We start from the raw sequence: 25,224 nt of genomic DNA, 5'->3' as shown, positions 1-25,224 counted from the left end.
CACGAGTAGCGAAAAAAGAACTTTTCAAGCATTTTCAATCAGCACAAAGCCACTATATAACGGAAGGAAGAGCATTCCTGCTCAAGGGCATTCCATTCATTTCCATCAAGGCTTTAACCCATTCTGACCTGAGATCAGATTCATACGATGTTTCCACTGGGACACACACTGGTCTGATTAAAACCCATTCTGACCTGAGATCAGATTTTTAAAAATGCCAGTCGTTCGATTTAAAAAAAAATAGCAGACCTACAAGCTCATAGCGCGCCACTCGGTGGCGCGCTATGAGCTTGTAGATCTGCTATTTTTCAATAGCTAAAGCACGACATGATGCTAACACCAAAATGGGTTCCCGTTCAGAATGGGTTAAGGACTCGGCATCCTCTGCAGAAGAACCTCCATGGCCATGTTATTCTTCTTCTGAACAGCTACACAGGCAGAGAAGAACGCCGCGGCCTCCTCCCTCGCTGCGTGTTCGGAATGAAGCCTATAATTAGGCCGACACGAAGTGTAGGTTTGACACTTGACCTGCAGTGCAATAATATAATGGCTATGCACAAAATGCAGTGCAGTTTAAGTGCCTGGAAAGTTATGCGGGAACGCCTATTGAGTGGCAAAACAACCGTTTCCTGGCCTTGACTCTCTCTCTCTGGGTGGTCCTCAGACCAGCCCTCCATCGGCGTCTCCAGTCAACAATAGGATCTCCATAACTGATGTTAAAATACAGCAGCGTAGACCTGCCCTTTGTGTTCCATTCCTATAATAACTGATGTTAAAATACAGCAGCGTAGACCTGCCCTTTGTGTTCCATTCCTATAATAACTGATGTTAAAATACAGCAGCGTAGACCTGCCCTTTGTGTTCCATTCCTATAATAACTGATGTTAAAATACAGCAGCGTAGACCTGCCCTTTGTGTTCCATTCCTATAATAACTGATGTTAAAATACAGCAGCGTAGACCTGCCCTTTGTGTTCCATTCCTATAATAACTGATGTTAATCAATCAATGCGGTGCCCACACCCATCACCAACCAAGTGACAACCACTATAGCTAAGCACTCTTTGGCTCCTACACCTAGTGTGTTGGTTCCCACAGTACAAGCTTTTTGGCCGGGAGTTCTTGGTGTAGGTGGTCAGCTAGTCTCATCCTCCTTACTGCCGTCTTCTCTGATACACTTGGTAATGCCCCGTACGTACAGACGCTAAGCTACGTGTGTTCAGAACCACACGTATAACATTCTGGTGTAGCAGGACCCGGTCTAGGGGGTTCTGTAGGGCTTGTGTTAGTGTCCAGCATTCACAGCCATAGAGGAGGACGGACTCCTCTCTCTATGGGACAAATGGATGGCGTCTCTATCTGTGGCACCACAAAATGGCCGCCGCCGTTGCTATGCCCTATTAACCTCACCCCCTCCCCCCCCCCTCCCTCCCCTCCGGGGGTTGTGTGTCCAGGCATTGTCCTGTTAACGAGCTCATTAACTCGTTAACATCGTTAAGGGAGAGTTAATTGGTTGTCCATTTGTAAGTTTATCATTGGCTAGGCTCAGTGGAGCGCTAATGACTACTGAGCGGCCGCACGCACGCACGCACGCACGCACATATATACTGTACATACGCACGCACATACACACAGAGAGACGGTTACTCTACTAGCCCTGCATGTACTTGCACAGTACAGGATGCTGAGCTCAACCAATCAGCTTTGAATGCTTGTGTGAACATGAGACCAATAATATTAATGGGCATACAGTACATTTCCTCTCCTTACAGATAAGGAGAGGAAATGAGAGGAGGGAGAATACAATCATGTACTTATTAATGTCTCTCTCTCTCTCTCTCTCTCTCTCTCTCTCACACAGCGTATTTATGAATTAACCCATTCTGACCTGAGATCAGATTCTAAAAAATGTCTTCTACACGCTGAGTTTTCTGAAAACACTATATGTTTCTATGTCAGTCGTTCTTCGATTAAAAAAAATAATAGCAGATCTACAAGCTCGTAGCGCGCCACCGAGCTTGTAGATCTGCTATTTTTTCAATAGCTAAAGCATATGAGCATAATGCTAACACCAACAGGGGGTTCCCACCCCCCAACATTGGTTAATTTGGATTATAGGGCAGGCTGGATTCAGACGGCCTATACAAACCTCTAAGGGATTATGTAAATGACCTCAGGTTGAATAATGTATTCAGAGAGACACATGTTAAAGCATGACACGTGCAGTGACACCGTTGTGTCAGATCTGCTATAGAACTATTAACCCCTTGAACCCCCGGACATCCCCTAACACCCCGTTAGTCAGTTTAAAGCTTAGAGTATATTATGAATAGAGACGGCGCCTAGAGGGAAAACCTGAGGCGAGATGGACATAGTGGCCGGATGAAGGTATTGCAGCCTGGACCCCAAACACATGAACGCGCTGGTCCGTTTGACTATCATTGTGCACGTTTCACAACGGACGCACGTTCAACGGCAGCGCGTTCATGTGTTTGGGGCCACTCACCATTGCACTCTGTTCCTACCCGGAAGGAGGAGTGAAATCGCCTCATGCGCTTTTGAGCAACTTAATGCAAAGTGGACGGAAGGAGAACTCGGGTGTCTTCTCTATTCATATATACTCTAAGGTTTTAAAGGTGGACAATGTCAGGAATCAGGATACCACATTTTTATCCAATCAGGAACAAGAACTGGACACAGATTTAAACAAGTGAATATTGGAAGTGATTGACCCGTGGCTATATTATATTCTCTTGATTGGCTAACATTTTGCAAACCCACCTGAAGAGCTGAAGAGACGCATGGCAGACTCCTGTTACTAAACAGACACTCACTGTAGCAATGACTACTATCACAGAATAGTGCTTTAACCTCATGACAAAAACCCTTTAGGTGAATGCAGTTCATTATTAACCCTTTAGGTGAATGCAGTTCATTATTAACCCTTTAGGTGAATGCAGTTCATTATTAACCCTTTAGGTGAATGCAGTTCATTATTAACCCTTTAGGTGAATGCAGTTCATTATTACCCCTTTAGGTGAATGCAGTTCATTATTAACCCTTTAGGTGAATGCAGTTCATTATTAACCCTTTAGGTGAATGCAGTTCATTATTAACCCTTTAGGTGAATGCAGTTCATTATTAACCCTTTAGGTGAATGCAGTTCATTATTAACCCTTTAGGTGAATGCAGTTCATTATTAACCCTTTAGGTGAATGCAGTTCATTATTATAACAAAAACCCTTTAGGTGAATGCAGTTCATTATTATAACAAAAACCCTTTAGGTGAATGCAGTTCATTATTATAACAAAAACCCTTTAGGTGAATGCAGTTCATTATTATAACAAAAACCCTTTAGGTGAATGCAGTTCATTATTATAACAAAAACCCTTTAGGTGAATGCATTAACCCTTTAGGTGAATGCAGTTCATTATTACCCCTTTAGGTGAATGCAGTTCATGCAGTTCATTATTAACCCTTTAGGTGAATGCAGTTCATTATTAACCCTTTAGGTGAATGCAGTTCATTATTAACCCTTTAGGTGAATGCAGTTCATTATTAACCCTTTAGGTGAATGCAGTTCATTATTATAACAAAAACCCTTTAGGTGAATGCAGTTCATTATTAACCCTTTAGGTGAATGCAGTTCATTATTAACCCTTTAGGTGAATGCAGTTCATTATTAACCCTTTTTTAGGTGAATGCAGTTCATTATTAACCCTTTAGGTGAATGCAGTTCATTATTAACCCTTTAGGTCCCTTTAGGTGAATGCAGTTCATTATTAACCCTTTAGGTGAATGCAGTTCATTATTAACCCTTTAGGTGAATGCAGTTCATTATTAACCCTTTTTTAGGTGAATGCAGTTCATTATTAAGCCTTTAGGTGAATGCAGTTCATTATTAACCCTTTAGGTGAATGCAGTTCATTATTAACCCTTTAGGTGAATGCAGTTCATTATTAACCCTTTTTTAGGTGAATGCAGTTCATTATTAACCCTTTAGGTGAATGCAGTTCATTATTAACCCTTTAGGTCCCTTTAGGTGAATGCAGTTCATTATTACCTGGCCAGGTTGAAGGCGTCGTCAATGAGCCCCGCCCTGTTGCCAACGGAGATCATCTGGAGAAACAAACAAACAAAGATTGATGGAGAGTTACTTCATGTGCTTCATGTGTGCATTTGTTCTGTGTTCTGTCCGACAGGCGTTAGGCCTACACCCTACCCTAACCCTAACACACCCTAACCCTACCCTAAACCTAACCCTAACCCACCCTACCCTAAACTTAACCCTAACCCACCCTACCCTAAACCTAACCCTAACCCACCCTACCCTAAACCTAACCCTAACCCACCCTACCCTAACCCACCCTAACCTAAACCTAACCCTAACCCTAACCCACCCTACCCTAACCCACCCTACCCTAAACCTAACCCTAAACCTAACCTAACCTACCCTAAACCTAACCTTGCAGGAAGCCACGGGTTAGTTTCAACCTGCCACGCATGTCGGGAGTGACGGTGTTGTCGAACTAACGTCTGTCGGACTGTTATGTCTAACCAACGTGTGATGAGAAATCATATAGGGGTGTGTGTGTGTGTGTGTGTGCGTGGTTGAGTGCGTGCATGCGTGTGTGCGTGCGTGTGTGGTGGTGTGCGTGCGTGCATGCGTGCGTGGTTGCGTGCGTTTACCTCATGCTTGTTGTGAAGCTGTTCAATCAGCAGTTTCCAGTTGTGGAGGTCGTAGTTCACCCTGAAGTAGCCCGTCTGGTTGATGTTGCCTAGCAACCAGGTGTCGTCCTCCATTCCACCAACACTGTGGTTTTCTGGGAAACACAAATCAATAGAGCTGACACACTAAAACACTAAGTTAACACACACACACACACACACACACACACACACACACACACACACACACACACGTCTCTCCCATGTCTGTAATATTATATCTAATATCTAATATCTAATATTACTTTCTGTAACCTTCAATAGAAAATAATATATTGTCTCTGTCGGGTGGAAATCTCATATTAGGATTCAAGTTCAGCAAAAAGTAGCTGAAAACATGTTTTAGCAGCAATGTTGTACAGTATTTTTAAGGCCTATATTCATAGTCTGGATTTCCGGTGTGAGGTGACCACAGCTCCGGTGGTGAGGTGACCACCGCTCCGGTGGTGAGCTGACCACAGCTCCGGTGGTGAGGTGACCACCGCTCCGGTGGTGAGGTGACCACCGCTCCGGTGGTGAGCTGACCACCGCTCCCGTGGTGAGGTGACGACCGCTCCGGTGGTGAGCTGACCACCGCTCCGGTGGTGAGGTGACCACCGCTCCGGTGGTGAGGTGACCACCGCTCCGGTGGTGAGGTGACCACCACCGCTCCGGTGGTGAGGTGACCACCGCTCCGGTGGTGAGGTGACCACCGCTCCAGTGGTGAGGTGACCACCGCTCCGGTGGTGAGGTGACCACCGCTCCGGTGGTGAGGTGACCACCGGAGCTGAAATAACGTTGAGCGGTGGTGAGTAAAAACAGAGAGAAGGGCTGGAGCGGTGGCGGTGGTTTGCTCTTCACCGCGGCTCAGTGACGTCATGTTGTAGTTCGGTGGTCACCTCAGTGACGTCATGTCGTAGTTCGGTGGTCACCTCAGTGACGTCATGTCGTAGTTCGGTGGTCACCTCAGTGACGTCATGTTGTAGTTCGGTGGTCACCTCAGTGACGTCATAGTTGTAGTTCGGTGGTCACCTCAGTGACTTCATAGTTGTAGTTCGGTGGTCACCCCACCACCGAGAATCCAGACTATGTGTATGAGCCTTTAGTCACACTTAACCACTTTCACAAAACGTTGCGTCGTGAGCTTGTAGATCGACTATTGCGCAGCACTCTTGTACGACAAAGTAGGGCATTACGTTTACGGAAACGCAAAAGAAAACACCCCCAAAAAAACACCAAGCTAAAACACAACAAGCTGACATAATGTAAATACAAGACGTCTGCCGCACAACAATGGTATTCTGTGCAGCAGATGAAAGGGAGAAAAAACAAAAGATAACATTTAACATTAACCCATTCTGACCTGAGATCAGATTCATACGAGGGTTTCCACTGGACACGCACTGGTCTGATTAACCCATTCTGACCTGAGATCAGATTCATACGAGGGTTTCCACTGGACACACACTGGTCTGATTAACCCATTCTGACCTGAGATCAGATTCTAAAAATGTCAGTCGTTCTTCGATTTTTCAAAAAATAGCAGACCTACAAGCTCGTAGCGCGCCACTCGGTGGCGCGCTACGAGCTTGTAGATCTGCTATAACAACAATAACCAATATGGGTTCCCGTTCAGAATGGGTTAAGCACAAAATTGTTGAATGAATCACGTTTATCTCTGGCATCTGGTTTTGCAGCTCCTCCATTTGTTACAATATAACAACATGATGGCAATTTGAATTTAAATAATAATCATTAATATTAATCTGTCCTGGGAAAGAAAGGAGGTCATGGTGTGTGTGTGTGTGCTCAAACAGGACACCCAGAATGATGTGTTTTTGGACTATATACCGAGTCGACTACCCATCTTTTGAGTTAAAAGTGTTCCCTTTAACATTATATATTTAACCCATTCTGACCTGAGATCAGATTCATACGAGGTTTCCTTCTGACACACACTGGTCTAATTAAACCATTCTGACCTGAGATCAGATTCTAAAAAATGTCAGTCGTTCTTCGATTTTTCAAAAATAGCAGACCTACAAGCTCGTAGCGCGCCACTCGGTGGCGCGCTACGAGCTTGTAGATCTGCTATTTTTCAATAGCTAAAGCATAACATGATGCTAACACCAAAATGGGTTCCCGGTCAGAATGGGTTAAAGATTTGAAGAAAGGTTTTAAGGTTTTTAAAATAATAGTTAAAATATGAAATGACACGGACGCTTTACCGGTTTTAAAAGGCTTAACCCATTTTGGGCGGAAACCCCTTTTTTGGTGTTATAGCATCATGTTATGCTTCAGCTATTGCAAAATAGCAGATCTACAAGCTCGTAGCGCGCCACCGAGTGGCGCGCTACGAGCTTGTAGGTCTGCTATTTTTGAAAAAAACGAAGAACGACTGACACATAGAAAGTAGAAACATAGCTTTTTTTCAGAAAACTCTCAGGATTTAGGAGACAATTTTTTTCAGAATCTGATCTCAGGTCAGAATGGCTTAAGTGTACGCTACAGAATTGTTGAATGAATCATGTCCATCTCTGGAATGGATGCTGCAGTTCCTTTCTTTGTTACCATAACAACATGATGGGAATTTTATAAATGATAATCATTATTAATCTGTTGTGAAAAAAAGAATATTTCTCTCCCTCTCTCTCTCTCTCTCTTTCCTCTCTCTCTCTCTCTCGCTCTGGTTTTAACAGAGTGGGCGTTTTCATTGTTTTGTTTGGTCAGCGATGCATGGCTGCGTACTGTAACTGTAATTGGCCTTGGTGGTTGGTTTGTTTGTTTGGTAGACGGATAAGTGGACCATATGGGCATACTGAAAAGTACAAAATGTACTTTAAAGTACCCGAACGTATATATAGAGTGTCGCGGTCCCCTCCCCATTTCATGACGGATGGTCTAGCATGGCCGGGCCCAGGAAATGATTCATAATGCTTTTTAACCATAGACCCGAAAAAATGGCAACTAAAAAATACGGGGAAGCAGCTTTTTGCTTCTATGGGCCGTCGGCATGGAACAAGCTCCCACTGTACCTTCGTCAGGCAGCCTCTGTAGTTTAACAAACTCCCACTGTACCTTCGCCAGGCAGCCTCTGTAGACATTTTTAAAGCTCAGCTCAAGACCCACTTCTACAACATTGCTTTTAATTGATCTTTTATTTTTTGTTATTCATGTCCTCACTGTATTGCATTACTGCTTGTTTTTTAATGTCGTTGCCTTGCTTTTCTTTTCTTTTTTCTCCATTGCTCTGTAAAGCACTTTGAGCTGCATTTCATGTCATGAAAGGTGCTATACAAATAAAGTTTTATTATTATTATTATAGACATTTTAAAAATAATTCATTTAAAAACCTTTTTAAGCGTCGTACTGTACGAAGCCAACTGGAGTTGTGACAAATCATGACAACAAACAAATTGGGCCGAACAAATAATTAGAAAGAAGAAAAAGAACGGCAGGTTTTTTTTTGTTGTTTTTCTTCTTTGTAATTATTTAGTTTGGTCCAAAATATTGTGTTTGTTGTCATTGATTGCACACTTAAAAGGTCTTTAAATAAATACTCTTTGAAATATCTACGGAAAAAGAATGCACTGGGAATTATTTCCTGGCAGTGTTGTTTTCTTCGACTAAAACAAAGACGAGAAATGTTCGTAGACTACCTTTTTCCACTGAAAAAAACAAATGGAAACTAAGACTAAATATTCTGACGATTTCGTCGACAAATAAAAACTAGACTAAAATGTCAGGAAGGGATTAGTGGACAAGAGATCCAGTAGAAGTCATATTTACACTTGGTTGCATGCTGAAAATAGCATTTTCAGCAAGTGCTAAAACACAAAAAAATACACTCCAAAATACATTTTAGTCGACTAAATCAACTGTAGATTTAGTCGACTAAAATCTTATGACATTTAGTCGACTAAAACTAGACTACCACTAAAACATTCCAGGTGACTAAAATGTGACTAAAACTAAATGAAGTTTCAGTCCAAAGACTATGACTAAACAAAAAAAGAAATTTGCTGCCAAAAATAACACTGTTTCCTGGGCCCTGGCGTCGTCATGAAAGGGGGAGGGACTGCAACGTGTGTGTGTGTGTGCGTGTGTGTGTGTGTGTGTGTGTGTGTGTGTGTGCGTGTGTGTGTGTTACCTGTCTTATTATGAATCCATAAGAGAGTCTCCGTAAAGGTGCTGGTTGAATTTCCAAGAGTCAGAGAGAGCGGGATCTGCCACACAGAGCTAGACGCACACACACACACACACACACACACACACACACACACACACACACACACACACACACACACACGTTAAGACCATGCCTTCTAGATCAGTATTTTTCTCACACTACTATACAGTTCTTTCAAAATGTTCAAAAATATCTGATGTACGAGCAGGCGGTGCGGTGCGAAGTGATGCGCAGTGAGCTTGTACATCTGCTATTCAGGGACCGTGTTTGTTCTAATCTAACATGCCATACTATATTATATATATATATACTGTATATACGTTGTGTAACATCCAAGAAAATGTGGGGGAAAAAGAACGTGATGATTGAGGTGATAATTGCCGCTGATCATGGAAGTAATTCACACATTAATGTGTTAATTAAGCACTGTGTTGTTGCAGTTATTTTGGACAAGTCACTTTTTATAGTTCTAGTTACTTTCAGAACGACGAGTGGCCCAGGAAATGATTCTCCACAGGCTTTTCAAAGAGTACTTATATGAAGACGGTTACGCCGCGGACAAAGACAACTCGGATCATGAAGAACACAGTTTTCCGGCCACTCCTACAGAGCTGACAATGAGGTGAGCTGCGTTCTCTTCCCGCGTTTGCGCGTCTTACTGGTATCTTCCCTTCTTCTCTGGAGTCCTGCCTCAAAGCAGACCAGAGGTAGAAAACTGTCGTTCCCTCTGATGTCATCGCTATAGGGACACATGATGTCATCGCTATAGGGACACATGATGTCATCGCTATAGGGACACATGATGTCATCGCTATAGGGACACATGATGTCATCGCTATAGGGACACATGATGTCATCGCTATAGGGACACATGATGTCATCGCTAGGGACACAGGCATCAGTAAAGCAGGAACTGGGGGGATGGTAATGAAGGACCGGAAAGTCTGGCTTGGCGTTGTGAAATCCATGATCTCGAACCACGGTCGAAAAATGATGACGACATTTCCAGCCCCCAAGGCTCAGACGTATGAGGTAGTGCCTGGCTTCAGCGAAAGCATCACTCGCCCCCGTTAATAAATCTTTGCAAATGGGAACTCATTACCCGGTGTGTGGAGTTTATTATTTTCCCTGCCTTGTTTCAGATCCCTCGGTTTGTCTGCCTGGTGCTCAGCGCTGCTGGAAGCCGTTCATTCATAGGTGGGCGAGGACAGTGAACACACACCTTCACGGGGGAGTTGGAACCGACGTCCATTCCGACCACAAATCTCACTTCGCATCTAAAAGCGCGTCATTAAGTGGCCTCCTGGTACCGCAGCGGTGGCTTGTTACAGACGACAGAATCTACCACAGGTCGTTTCGAGGAAGCAATCTGATTGGTTGAAACAGCCTCCTAGCCGTGGGTTAAACCAGCACCGTTCACCACCTAATCAAAACAAAGAATTCAGCTGCTGTGTTCTCCCAGAGCGCTATAGCAAACTCAGTGGCTAGGCTAGCTAGTTTCTTGGGAAGGTTGTGATCGTAGTGACTACATCTGTCATTAAAAAAATATATTCTTTCAGCGATTTTAATAGTTTTAAGGGTAACTGTGGTAGAATTGCAATACTACACTCGAGGGTGTGGTTTTTAACGTTATTATTGCCACTTCAGTGATGCTTGCGGAACTCGACTCCGTCTCGTTCCGGACCGCATCCCTGTCGTGGCAATAATCACGTTAACCCACACCCTCTCGTGTAACATTGCTTAAATATCCTTCACCATCCATGCATCCATGAACAGGTGGAGCTTGTGTAGGTCTGCAATTTCCGTGTATCGCTTGTATATATTGGCTATTTATATGCGTTTGAGTATAGGACATTCATACATACATTTCAAGAATTCAAACAAATGGTCCTAAAGTCTAACTGTGGAGATGCAAAGTATTCTGGCCCCGAAAGCAAACCTAGAAAAGTAGAAAGTGATGCAGCTCACACACCGTTGCCGGGTCCAAACCACCGTCATGACAAATACTTCATATATATTCATGTGTCGAGTAGGTTTTTTCTTTACTGTACTGAAGGGAATATACATTTATCACGGTATAATTGCTGCTGTCTGTCGGGCAGGAACCCAACTCCATATTTCAATTATTAACGAGAGTCTGCGACTAAATGATAACTGCATTGGATCCTAGTTTAACGTGAAGTTATCTTTTAGCCTTTCCTCCGAGGTCTCCATGCGACAGCGAAGATATCTGGCTTCTGTACTTTTCTTAACCCGTTCTGAACGGGAACCCATTTTGGTGTTATAGCATCATGTCGTGCTTTAGCTATTGAAAAATAGCAGATCTACAAGCTCGTAGCGCGCCACTCGGTGGCGCGCTACGAGCTTGTAGATCTGCTATTTTTTAGAAAGAAATCGAAGAGCGACTGACATTTTTAGAACCTGATCTCAGGTCAGAATGGGTTAATCAGACCGGTGTGTGCTGTCCAGTGGAAACCTCGTATGAATCTGATCTCAGGTCAGAATGGGTTAAATATGTAGCTCTCAGGTAAACGGAGAGCCGCTCTGAGTGCAAGATGTGAGTGCACTGTCAAGTCAACCCTTTTCTGCTTGAGTAAACAATACACAGGGACGCATGCAGATGATGGAGACGGTGATAGTATCATAGTACCACTGTGCACTTAACCCATTCTGACCGGGAACCCGTTTTGGTGTTAGCATCATGTTATGCTTTAGCTATTGAAAAATAGCAGATCTACAAGCTCATAGCGCGCCACCGAGTGGCGCGCTACGAGCTTGTAGGTCTGCTATTTTTTGAAAAATCGAAGAACGACTGACATTTTTAGAATCTTATCTCAGGTCAGAATGGGTCAATCAGACCAGTGTGTGTCCCAGTGGAAACCTCGTATGAATCTGATCTCAGGTCAGAATGGGTTAACCAACTGAACCCCACTGTATATTCTTCTCCCCTCCGGATCACGTTAGCACGTCTTATGCTGCGATTAGGGTTGTCCAACCGATAGCCGTTAGCCGTTAGCCGTTTATTAATTTGTTTACCGACAACACTAACGGCTAATGGTTCACCGATAAAAAAATATATTTTTTATTTTGAAGCGCCGAGAGCGGGCACCGCGGCCAAAGCACCAAGCGCACACACACACACACACACACACACACACACACATACACCCCCCCTCTTTCCACCTTTACTGTCAGTGCAACCACGCATGTGCCGTGACTTACTTCCCCCAAAACAAAAACACCAAAACAACTGCATGTAGTGGACTGTGGAAGCAGGAGGGAAAAAGAAAAAAAGACGAACACACACACAGCATTGCGCGCCCGCAGATCTGCCCTTCGTGCAACGAACGTTAACTTGGTTCATTAAACGGCAGATCGCTCTGTCGTTTTTTGGATCATAGAACGAACGTACCGGGTCCGGTATGCTGTTAGCTTGTTGCTAACGGGACCCCCCCCTCTCTCTCTCTCTCTCTCTCAGACGTTCTCTCTCTCTCTCTCTCTCGCGCGCGCGCGCGTTAGAGAGACGCTCTCTCAACACGTCTTTCTTTCTCTCTCTCTCTCCCTAATCCTTCCTGATCGGTCCGCGATACATGTGTGATGTGTCCGTGTAGAAGACTGTAGCCAACGCACTAGTGCACTGATTGACAGCAGGCCGCGTGTAAACGGTGTATTTGTCTATTTTTTATGCGCAAAACAGCGCTTTTTTTTTCTTAACGGCTAACGGTTAATTAGCCGGCAAGTCCTGGCGGTAACCGGTTAATACAATCTTTCCATTTGGCCATCCCTAGCTGCGATAAGAGTTTGTCGGTGGTTATCGTCGACGATGCCTGCAGGTTATCGACGATGACTATGCTATACAGTCATGGGCGACCGTGGCTCAGGAGGTAGAGAGCAGGCCGTCAAATGATCCCTGGGTCGGCGGTTTCGAAAAACAAGCAACTTCACGTCAGAAATAAGGCCCAAACTAAAGTAACGGAGTTAAACTCCAGGAGAAAACATCCGTTACATAATCTAGGTTGCACACTAGACCAGAACATGACCAGTGAAGCGATATGGCTCATTCAGTTATTGGCAAGATCCACGACAGGACTGTCGTGGATGTTTCTAGCTATAGGATCGCCAAATTCCTAGACAGAACCTCTATGAGGACGCTGGCCTCAGCATTAGTCCAATGTCACTTTGATTAAATGGTACATTTATATTAGCCTGGCTAATAAGCCAGACCGAATCAGCCGTTTAGCATAAGAAAATGGCCTGCCCGTGAATTACAGTCTGGAGAGGCTCAATTGTATACGCCCATTTCCTATACACCAGAAAACTGGTGTGGCCAATCGGGACACGGTATGCAATAATTATGGGCGGGCTTTGGTACAGTGACGTTCAATGCTTGAGGCCTTTTGACTGACAGTATAGCTCTGACCAATTGCGTGAAAGAGAAAATGTTTGAACCCGCCCCCCCCCCCCGGGAAACAAGATCCATACACAGCATCTCCAGACTCAAATACCACGACAGCATCTCCAGATTCAAATACCACACACAGCATCTCCAGACTCAAATACCACACGACAGCATCTCCAGATTCAAATACCACACACAGCATCTCCAGACTCAAATACCACACACAGCATCTCCAGACTCAAATACCACACACAGCATCTCCAGACTCAAATACCACACACAGCATCTCCAGACTCAAATACCACACACAGCATCTCCAGACTCAAATACCACACACAGCATCTCCAGACTCAAATACCACACACAGCATCTCCAGACTCAAATACCACACGACAGCATCTCCAGACTCAAATACCACACGACGACAGTGTGATTTGAGTCTGGCTTATTAGCCAGGCTACATTTATATAGCGCCTTTATCCAAGGTGCTTTACATAGATTGCATTACATTCACACATTCATACACCGATTGTGCACCGACATGCAAGGCACCAACCAGCACATCGGGAGCAATGTGGGGTTCAGTGTCTTTGCCCAAGGACACTTCCACATGTAGACAGGAGGAGGAGGAGGAGCCGGGATTCGAACCGCCGACCCCATGGATCATTGGACGACCTGCTCTACCTCCTGAGCCACAGTCGCCCTTACAGCCATTACACCTGCCTGACCTGGTACAGTGGCATATCTAAGAATATACCGAAGTAATAAACTACAAACATCAGGAAAATAAATATATGAATGAGGGTATAGTTCTTTATCTCGCCCCAAGAACCCGCCTCGGCGCAAATATATATATAATATATATACTAATATACATCTCAAGATAGAGCGTCCCAGTCCCGCCCCCTTTCATGACAACGCCAGGCCCAGTCCCGCCCCCTTTCATGACCACGCCCAGGCCCAGTCCCCGCCCCCTTTCATGACCACGCCCAGGCCCAGTCCCGCCCCCTTTCATGACGACGCCAGGCCCAGTCCCGCCCCCTTTCATGACCACGCCAGGCCCAGTCCCGCCCCCTTTCATGACCACGCCAGGCCCAGCCCCGCCCCCTTTCATGACGACGCCAGGCCCAGTCCCGCCCCCTTTCATGACGACGCCAGGCCCAGTCCCGCCCCCTTTCATGACCACGCCCAGGCCCAGTCCCCGCCCCCTTTCATGACGACGCCCAGGCCCAGTCCCGCCCCCTTTCATGACCACGCCAGGCCCAGGAAATGAATCCCAATGCATTTTTCCCCATATAGGCATTTCAAAACGTATTTATTTAAAGACCTTTTAAGCGTCGTACGAAGCCAACTCTTGTCGTGACAAATCATGACAACAAACACACAATATTTTGGACCAAAACAAATAATTACAAAGAAGAAAAACAACAAAAAAAAGTGTCGTAACCTGCCGTTGTCTTATACTTTCTAATTATTTGTTCAGCCCGAAAAATGGTGTTTTGTTGTCATGATTTGTCACGACAAGAGTTGTCTTTGTGTCCGCGCGGCGTATAAACGTCTTTAAATAAATACTTTCTGAAAAGTCCATGAGGGGAAAATGAACGGGGGTTTATTTTCCGGGTCTCTCTCGAGGGGGGGGGGCGGGACTGCGACGCTCGATAATCATTTCAGATAATTAACCCATTCTGACCTGAGATCAGATTCATACGAGGTTTCCACTGGACACACACTGGTCTGATGAACCCATTCTGACCCGAGATCAGATTTAAAAAAGTCAGTCGTTCTTCGATTTTTTTCAAAAATAGCAGACCTACAAGCTCGTAGCGCGCCACTCGGTGGCGCGCTACGAGCTTGTAGGTCTGCTATTTTTCAATAGCTAAAGCATAACGTGATGCTAAACACCAAAATGGGTTCCCGTTCAGAATGGGTTAAATTGGCTTCCAGTGGAAGGCAGAATGCAACAACTGAGACTCATTATATGGACCCATAAAATGTTAAAAGAAAAATGCCCGAAATGTTTTAAAGGTTACTTCCCGTATCTTAACGAGTCCCATAGCTGGAATACAGGGGCGAGTGTAGCTGATCTTAACACATTCTGGGCTTGGGAACCCCCTTTTTGGCGTTAGCATCATGCTATGCTTTAGCTATTGAAAAAATAGCAGATCTACAAGCTCATAGCGCGCCACCGAGTGGCGCGCTACGAGCTTGTAGATCTGCTATTTTTGAAAAGTCGAAAGAACGACCGACATAGAAACATGGCTTTTTCAGACCACTGTCAGGATGTAGAAGACATGTTTAGAATCTGATCTCAGGTCAGAATGGGTTAAACCACCAAACCTATAAAAAATAAGGTAGGTAAGAAGCTCATTTAAATATACAGGGGGTGGAGGATTGGAACGAAATCCCAAGGGAAATTAAATTTGCCCAGTCTTTTTATTTATTTATTTAATTGGCTGATGGGCAAGTTGTATTTCTATGTATTCTCTATCTATTGTTGTTGTTTAGTGATCTATGACTGTGTTGTTGTAATGTCATTATCATTGTTATTGATTTATCCATATCTACAGTATTTATTTGGATCACAAAGGTGACTTGCAGACCAAACAAACTTAATAAAGGGATATTTCACTTCCAAAATAACTCGCGGTCATTTCGTCATCTATACTCAGGGGCGGCCTGAGGAATCTGGAGGCCCGTTACAAGATCAAATATGAGGCCCCCCATATATAACTATCACATATTCTGTTGATACAGCCGTATTGACACAACTATAGTTTGGACTGTTCTGTATCGCGCACATGTATCCATTACTCTCGACAATTAAGCAGCAACAACAGCAATGTGCAAGCAGCAATGTGTTTTGTAAACACATCCTTGAACGTTGGTGGTAATAACGCGTCCAGGACATGCCTCAGACTTCTCCTCAGGAGACTTGGGTCAGAGCGTAGTTTTTTTTAATGGTGACAGATACTGTCCTTCCAATACGTGAGGGGGGGGCGTAGTGTTTTTTAATGGTGACAGATACCGTCTTTCTAATATGCATACCGGTATGTTTTTTTTAAATTCTTTAGTCTGTGGTTCCTGTGCTCCTGAAAAATCTTTGGGTGGACGGTGGGGTACCAATGCAACACTGTACTGTACCGCACCGCACCGCACCGCATTGTACCGCACCGCACCGCACCCTCATTTCGTAAATATGCCTAAAAAATATAAAAAGCTGTTAAGGAAAAGATATGGCAGCTGACCTAGTATGATTTGCTGAAACTACAGAAAGTTGAATCAAAATGAATAATCTCTCTCTCTCTCTCTCTCCCCCCCCCCCCCCCTCCCTCCCCAAATGATGTAATAACTGCCCTTAGGTCCCACACTGACACGTTTTTATGAAGATAAGTTCAGACTCTTATCTATATTTGGTGCCTTACTTAAAAAGTTCACTTTGGGAGCGATGCATTTACAGCCCCATGCGGAGCCAGCGTGGGCGAGATGCTGACCAGCGCAAAAAACTACAAGAGGCCGATGCTACACGTTAACTATTGAAACCTTGCATACTGTAGTGACGGACAGTGGTAGAAAGTGACATTTTATAAAGTATACTATTGGGCTGTGGGCAGTTCTGCAGACGTGTGTGTGTAGTGTGTACGTATATATATATATATATATATATATATATATATATATATATATATATACAGTATATAGTGTATATAATGCCAGAATTATGGCATAACCCATTCTGACCTGGGATCAGATTTAAAAAAAATGTCTTCTACATCCTGACAGTTTTCTGAAAAAAGCCAAGTTTATATATGTCAGTCGTTCTTCGATTTTTCAAAAATAGCAGACCTATACAAGCTCGTAGCGTGCCACTCGGTGGCGCGCTATGAGCTTGTAGATCTGCTATTTTTCAATAGCTAAAGCATAACATAATGCTAACACCAAAAGGAGGTTAAATTGTAGCATGCACACTTTCCAGGAGTAGAAAACCTATCATTTCCATCAGCTTGTATTCCTCACTGGAAAAAGAACGGGGTCTCATCTCATGCGCCCCCTGGAAATGTACTTCTAATCAGTGTTTCCCCCGATAGGAAAATAAATTGCTGAAAACGATGAGCTATGTTAAAAAGTTGTCAAAATGTCCCATTTAGCACTTTCATACGAATTAGTGCCACAATTATGGAAACATCTATGATGACACTATGGCAGAAGAAACATCTATGACACTATAGGCAGAAGTTTCTTCTTCAAAAAAAAATGTTTAGATTTTTATCATAGTGAGAACGATGGCTTCCATTTTCGCGTTACAACTTTTCAGGACTAGAAAGCCTGCGGTTTCTATTAGCTTGTATTCCCCATCGATGATGTCACTGGTGGACGGGTTTCTGAGATGCCCACAGCCCTCCTATGAGACACAGACTGGTTTCTGAACTGCCCACAGCCCTCCTATGAGACACAGACTGGTTTCTGAACTGCCCACAGCCCTCCTATGAGACACAGACTGGTTTCTGAACTGCCCACAGCCCTCCTATGAGACCCAGACTGGTTTCTGAACTGCCCACAGCCCTCCTATGAGACACAGACTGGTTTCTGAACTGCCCACAGCCCTCCTATGAGACACAGACTGGTTTCTGAACTGCCCACAGCCCTCCTATGAGACACGGACTGGTTTCTGAACTGCCCACAGCCCTCCTATGAGACACGGACTGGTTTCTGAACTGCCCACAGCCCTCCTATGAGACACGGACTGGTTTCTGAACTGCCCACAGCCCTCCTATGAGACACAGACTGGTTTCTGAACTGCCCACAGCCCTCCTATGAGACACAGACTGGTTTCTGAACTGCCCACAGCCCTCCTATGAGACACAGACTGGTTTCTGAACTGCCCACAGCCCTCCTATGAGACACAGACTGGTTTCTGAACTGCCCACAGCCCTCCTATGAGACACAGACTGGTTTCTGAACTGCCCACAGCCCTCCTATGAGACACAGACGGTTTCTGAACTGCCCACAGCCCTCCTATGAGACACAGACTGGTTTCTGAACTGCCCACAGCCCTCCTATGAGACACAGACTGGTTTCTGAACTGCCCACAGCCCTCCTATGAGACACAGACTGGTTTCTGAACTGCCCACAGCCCTCCTATGAGACACAGACTGGTTTCTGAACTGCCCACAGCCCTCCTATGAGACACAGACTGGTTTCTGAACTGCCCACAGCCCTCCTATGAGACACAGACTGGTTTCTGAACTGCCCACAGCCCTCCTATGAGACACAGACTGGTTTCTGAACTGCCCACAGCCCTCCTATGAGACACAGACTGGTTTCTGAACTGCCCACAGCCCTCCTATGAGACACAGACTGGTTTCTGAACTGCCCACAGCCCTCCTATGAGACACAGACTGGTTTCTGAACTGCCCACAGCCCTCCTATGAGACACAGACTGGTTTCTGAACTGCCCACAGCCCTCCTATGAGACACAGACTGGTTTCTGAACTGCCCACAGCCCTCCTATGAGACACAGACTGGTTTCTGAACTGCCCACAGCCCTCCTATGAGACACAGACTGGTTTCTGAACTGCCCACAGCCCTCCTATGAGACACGGACTGGTTTCTGAACTGCCCACAGCCCTCCTATGAGACACGGACTGGTTTCTGAACTGCGCACAGCCCTCCTAAGAGACACGGACTGGTTTCTGAACTGCCCACAGCCCTCCTATGAGACACGGACTGGTTTCTGAACTGCCCACAGCCCTCCTATGAGACACAGACTGGTTTCTGAACTGCCCACAGCCCTCCTATGAGACACAGACTGGTTTCTGAACTGCCCACAGCCCTCCTATGAGACACAGACTGGTTTCTGAACTGCCCACAGCCCTCCTATGAGACACAGACTGGTTTCTGAACTGCCCACAGCCCTCCTATGAGACACAGACTGGTTTCTGAACTGCCCACAGCCCTCCTATGAGACACAGACTGGTTTCTGAACTGCCCACAGCCCTCCTATGAGACACAGACGGTTTCTGAACTGCCCACAGCCCTCCTATGAGACACAGACTGGTTTCTGAACTGCCCACAGCCCTCCTATGAGACACAGACTGGTTTCTGAACTGCCCACAGCCCTCCTATGAGACACAGACTGGTTTCTGAACTGCCCACAGCCCTCCTATGAGACACAGACTGGTTTCTGAACTGCCCACAGCCCTCCTATGAGACACAGACTGGTTTCTGAACTGCCCACAGCCCTCCTATGAGACACAGACTGGTTTCTGAACTGCCCACAGCCCTCCTATGAGACACAGACTGGTTTCTGAACTGCCCACAGCCCTCCTATGAGACACAGACTGGTTTCTGAACTGCCCACAGCCCTCCTATGAGACACAGACTGGTTTCTGAACTGCCCACAGCCCTCCTATGAGACACAGACTGGTTTCTGAACTGCCCACAGCCCTCCTATGAGACACAGACTGGTTTCTGAACTGCCCACAGCCCTCCTATGAGACACAGACTGGTTTCTGAACTGCCCACAGCCCTCCTATGAGACACAGACTGGTTTCTGAACTGCCCACAGCCCTCCTATGAGACACAGAGTAGAAAAAAATGGTTCCATTTTATCATGATTATTACTGAGGACCTATTATAATGAAGATAGGTTGAATAGGTTTAAATGTGACCATATTTGACTGAGAGACTGCCATCGCGCACATGCCAGCTTTTCACCAGAGGAGAAAAACTTTATTTTTTTAGCACAGGCAGACTCTTCACATACTAGAGCGTGTCAGAGCTGAAATTGACATGTAAATATGAAATAAATGCTTAAACATGTAGCTATAGGTGTAATGTTAGAGTCCACAGAAGACATGTAAATATGAAATAAATGCTTAAACATGTAGCTATAGGTGTAATGTTAGAGACCACAGAAGACATGTAAATATGAAATAAATGCTTAAACATGTAGCTATAGGTGTAATGTTAGAGACCACAGAAGACATGTAAATATGAAATAAATGCTTAAACATGTAGCTAGGTGTAATGTTAGAGACCACAGAAGACATGTAAATATGAAATAAATGCTTAAACATGTAGCTATAGGTGTAATGTTAGAGACCACAGAAGACATGTAAATATGAAATAAATGCTTAAACATGTAGCTAGGTGTAATGTTAGAGACCACAGAAGACATGTAAATATGAAATAAATGCTTAAACATGTAGCTAGGTGTAATGTTAGAGACCACAGAAGTGAACCTTTCAAGCCTGTTTTCTCAACTCGCTGTTTCTCTGCCAGACATTACTCTATAAGCCATATCTCCAGAACTGGTGGGTCAAACTGAACAACCAATATGTCAATTTGAAGCTATGATTCCCTGCTTTGATATGAAATGAAAAAACAAAAATTCAAAAAAATCCAATGGCAGTCTCCCAGTCAAATGTGGTCACAAATGAACAAATAGGCCCCGTGCGTGTGTACCCCATAGCGATGATTTGATTGGCTGAGGGCTTAAAAAGTGAGGATAGAAAGTCATGACAGAAAAGTGGCCAAATATGATTGGCCGGAATGTGATGAATGTACAATTATGTGCAGGATGTAATTTGTACAATGAGTGGACATAGTTTAACTGACTAATGTTTTAATTTTAAAAGAGAGAAATCTCTCTCTCTCTCTCACACTCACAGTGGCATTACTCACTGTAAGTGTGCCAGTAATCAATCAATCTCCCAGTGATCAATAAATCTCCCAGTAATCAATCAATCTCCCAGTAATCAATCAATCTCCCAGTAATCAATCAATCTCCCAGTGATCAATCAATCTCCCAGTAATCAATCAATCTCCCAGTAATCAATCAATCTCCCAGTGATCAATCAATCTCCCAGTAATCAATCAATCTCCCAGTAATCAATCAATCTCCCAGTAATCAATCAATCTCCCAGTGATCAATCAATCTCCCAGTGATCAATCTCCCTTAACCTCCCCGTGCCGATAAGGTCGCCTATACTGTACCACTGCAGTAGATATACAGTAAGCATCACAATACAAGTATAGTTGCACCTCTCAGTGTGATTTTACGCCCTATGGTGTGTGTGCGTGGGCGTGTGTGTGTGTGTGTGTGTGTGTGTGTGTGTGTGTGTGTGTGTGTGTGTGTGTGTGTGTGTGTGTGTGCAGCTAGCAGGTGTTGTCTGTATTGTTGCCAAAGTTCTGGTTCAATATTGACTGTTTGTGTAGCAATGCAGTAACACCAGCATGTCTCTCTCTCTCTGCCTCTCTCTCTCCCTCCCTCCCTCTCTCTCTGCCTCTCTCTCTCTCTCTCTCCCTCTCTCTCTGCCTCTCTCTCTCCCTCCCTCCCTCTCTCTCTGCCTCTCTCTCTCTCTCTCTCTCTCTCTGCCTCTCTCTCTCTCTCCCTCTCTCCCTCTCCCTCTCCCTCTCTCCCTCTCTCCATCTCTCTCTCTCTCTCCCTCTCTCCCTCTCTCTCTCCCTCTCCCTCTCTCTCTGCCTCTCTCTATCTCTCTCTCTCTCTCTCTCTCTCCCTCTCTCTCTCCCTCTCCCTCTCTCTCTGCCTCTCTCTCTCTCTCTCTGCCTCTCTCTCTCTCTCTGCCTCTCTCTATCTCTCTCTCTCTCTCTCTCTCTCCCTCTCCCTCTCCCTCTCTCTCTGCCTCTCTCTCTCTCTCTGCCTCTCTCTCTCCCTCTCCCTCTCTCTTTGCCTCTCTTTGCCTCTCTCTATCTCTCTCTCTCTCTCTCTCTCTCTCTCTCTCTCTCTCTCTCTCTGCCTCTCTCTCCCTCTCTCCCTCTCTCCATCTCTCTCTCTCTCTCCCTCTCCCTCTCTCTCTGCCTCTCTCTATCTCTCTCCCTCTATCTCTCTCTCTCTCTCTCTCTCCCTCTATCTCTCCCTCTCTCCATCTGTCTCTCCCTCTCTCTCTCTCTGTTACAAGTAAAAATGTCCAGGATTACAATTGTATACACGAGTTAAAAGTACAAGAGTATTGGTATCAAAATGTACTTAGTTATACCACAAGTAGAATACATTATGCAGAATGTAGGCATTTTCCAATGTATAAACTGTATTGTATTTAGGGCTGAAGCGGTTACTTATATATAATGTATGTTTTTTAAATAATAATCCAAATCTACAAAGTAACTCTAATTGTAGTAGAGTAACCAGTAAGACGCGCAAACGCGGGAAGCGAACGCAGCTCGTACATATTTGGGTTTTTTTAAGATTTATTTTTAAGTTATTATTTATTTAAGTTAAGTTTTTAACTTAGCCATAACCATAATAAGGAGTCCCCAAAGCAGCTATACGTCCAAATATGGAGTGTGTTGCATAAATCACAAACAAATCACTCAGCTCCATATATGGGCACAAAGGGGGGACACACGGACACACGCACAGACATGATCTGCTAGGTCTCATAGTAAGTGCTCACTGCGTTCGCAAAAAGTGCAATAGTTGTGAGATGGAAGTGGAGTGGAAGTGGGTGCAGCGCCCAGGATTACATTAGACAATTAATTGGCACTGGGTGGAAAAAAACTGGGTCGCAAAATCGTGGGTTAAAAATGATTTGAAAAAATAGAAAACAGTTACATGTGCTCAGCGAAGAGATACAAACTCACAGTTGATTTACGGCTGGCGGCCTGCTGGCTCCATGGCTTTGACTCCAGAGCCAGCATAGCCCTAACCATGAGACCTTAACCCATTCTGACCTGAGATCAGATTCATACGAGGTTTCCACTGGACACACACTGGTCTGATTAACCCCATTCTGACCTGAGATCAGATTCTAAAAATGTCAGTCGTTCTTTGATTTTTTTCAAAAATAGCAGACCTACAAGCTCGTAGCGCGCCACTCGGTGGCGCGCTATGAGCTTGTAGATCTGCTATTTTTCAATAGCTAAAGCATATACCATGATGCTAACACCAAAACGGGTTCCCGTTCAGAATGGGTTAACCCATTTAGGCCTGGAAAAAAATAAATCTTCTAAATCCTGACAGTTTTCTGAAATACCCTATGTTTCTAGGCCTATAATATCACTCAATATTTAATGTCAAGGACCCCAAAAATGATCTGTAATTGGCCTCCGAGACCCCGCATCTGAAAACATGTTGTTCCAGGGACCCCCCTCCCCAGAAGCAAAGATTTGAGTTAAAAACATGCGTTCTGAAAAAAAAATACATTCCAAATTTGAGGCACAATTTCACGATTTTTCAAAAAATAGCAGACCTGATCTACAAGCTCGTAGCGCGCCACTCTGTGGCGCGCTACGAGCTTGTAGATCTAGCTATTTTTCAATAGCTATAAAGCATAACGTGATGCTATAACACCAAAAGGGCTTCCCGCGCAGAACGGGTTAAGAGAGCCCAACAGCTCCCATGAGCATGTCGCCGCGCCATTGGCCGCGCCGTTCGCCTTCCAGAGGAACATCTGACACGCACCATACTGGCCTTTAATCCCCCCCGCGCGCCCGCTGGCTGGATGTGTAACACCATGGACCAGCGCTCGGAACCTTTTGAGAGATTCAGCGCTTTGGAAATCCTGTTATAATGAAGGCTCAATGGAGCTATGGGATTTTAACCCATTCTGACCTGAGATCAGATTCATACGAGGTTTCCACTAGGACACACACTGGTCTGCTGATTAACCCCATTCTGACCTGAGATCAGATTCTAAAAATGTCAGTCGTTCTTCGATTTTTCAAAAATAGCCAGACCTACAAGCTCGTAGCGCGCCACTCGGTGGCGCGCTATGAGCTTGTAGATCTGCTATTTTAATAGCAGATCTGCTATTTTAATAGCTATTTTAATAGCAGATCTGCTATTTTAATAGCTAAAGCATAACATGATGCTATAACACCAAAATGGGTTCCCGTTCAGAATGGGTTAAAAGATTAATCCCATAGCTGGTGGGTACGGACGGACGGACGGAGGCTCTCAGTACTAACCGGAGCAGCAATGCTAAAAAGGTATAAACATGAGGTCGCTGCTTTCATATATTATGGAGCATATACGGTTGTATATACGGTACGTACACGTGGATAGTTAGCGCCAGTAGGTACCGTTAGCCTAGCTTAGAGTATACGGTTGTCTATACGGTAAGTATGCGTGGATAGCAGCAGTAGGTAACGTTAGCCTAGCTTAAAATATATACGGTTTGTCAATACGGTATGTACACGTGGATAGTTAGCGCCAGTAGGTACCGTTAACGGTACCTACTGGCGCTAGTATTACCTACTGGCGCTAGTATTACCTACTGGCGCTAGTATTACCTACTGGCGCTAGTATTACTCAAGCACCATACAGTGCTGGAGTAAATGAGTAAATGTAGTCACTTTACACCACTGATGACTAGATAGGCAAAATAAAATAAGCAGTCCCAATTCATTCTGAACTCACAGAAAGCACAACCATCAAAATATACAATCTCACACATCAGCAAACTCTCCTCAATGACCTATACCCCCCCCCCCCCACCCCCACCTCATTATTAACAGCTGTGTCTTTTCCAGCTCAGTGAGTAAAAAAACAACACAATGACATCATCTTTTAAAGGGCTCCCTTGTCCAATTGGAGCTGCACCTTCACCGTGACCCTTCCTCCATTATGCACAGACCCTTTACTAAAACTATAACAGTCATTTGAAAACGTCCCTTACAGGCACTTTACACAATATATATATTATATATATATATAGAGAGAAACATACACAGAGAAACAGAAACAGAAACATACACAGAGAAACATACACACAGAAATATACAACGGTGACACGCACAGGTAGAGAAAGTAGCCATTCTACAGGCTCACAACTGTATTTTTCTGTATTTCAAAAAATAAAAATAAAAATAAAAAAGAAAGTAAGTGAAACTGGTCAGGTGTGTCTGTGGGTTTTATTTAAGCAATATTACACGAGAGGGTGTTGTTTAACGTGATTATTGCCACGAC

At 44.6% G+C, this 25,224-nt stretch overlaps 2 protein-coding genes across 2 annotated transcripts in view; both read right to left on the bottom strand.

Annotated features, from left to right (window-relative positions):
• Positions 1 to 4,820, bottom strand: part of LOC308310697 (thyrotropin-releasing hormone-degrading ectoenzyme-like) — a 34,564-nt gene extending 29,744 nt beyond the window's left edge. Inside the window, exons 1-2 of the mRNA XM_080757078.1 lie at positions 4,690 to 4,820; positions 4,064 to 4,119 (exon numbers count right to left, since the gene is read on the bottom strand). Coding sequence (XP_080613204.1) covers positions 4,064 to 4,119; positions 4,690 to 4,803 — 170 coding nt within the window. The 5' untranslated portion in view covers positions 4,804 to 4,820. The remainder of the gene's footprint in view (positions 1 to 4,063; positions 4,120 to 4,689) is intronic.
• A 2,381-nt stretch (positions 4,821 to 7,201) lies between these two features.
• Positions 7,202 to 25,224, bottom strand: part of LOC308311030 (thyrotropin-releasing hormone-degrading ectoenzyme-like) — a gene marked incomplete at both ends in the record, with an annotated part of 87,326 nt that continues 69,303 nt past the window's right edge. Inside the window, 2 exons of the mRNA XM_080757527.1 lie at positions 7,202 to 7,269; positions 8,858 to 8,946. Of these exons, the coding sequence (XP_080613653.1) occupies positions 7,202 to 7,269; positions 8,858 to 8,946 (157 nt within the window). The remainder of the gene's footprint in view (positions 7,270 to 8,857; positions 8,947 to 25,224) is intronic.

Source organism: Protomyctophum bolini, assembly GCF_963924005.1.
Source record: "Protomyctophum bolini genome assembly, chromosome: 23".
In the NCBI taxonomy this organism is placed as follows: domain Eukaryota; kingdom Metazoa; phylum Chordata; class Actinopteri; order Myctophiformes; family Myctophidae; genus Protomyctophum; species Protomyctophum bolini.
Note: the sequence above shows the minus strand (reverse complement) of the source record. Positions and strands in the feature narration are given on the sequence as shown.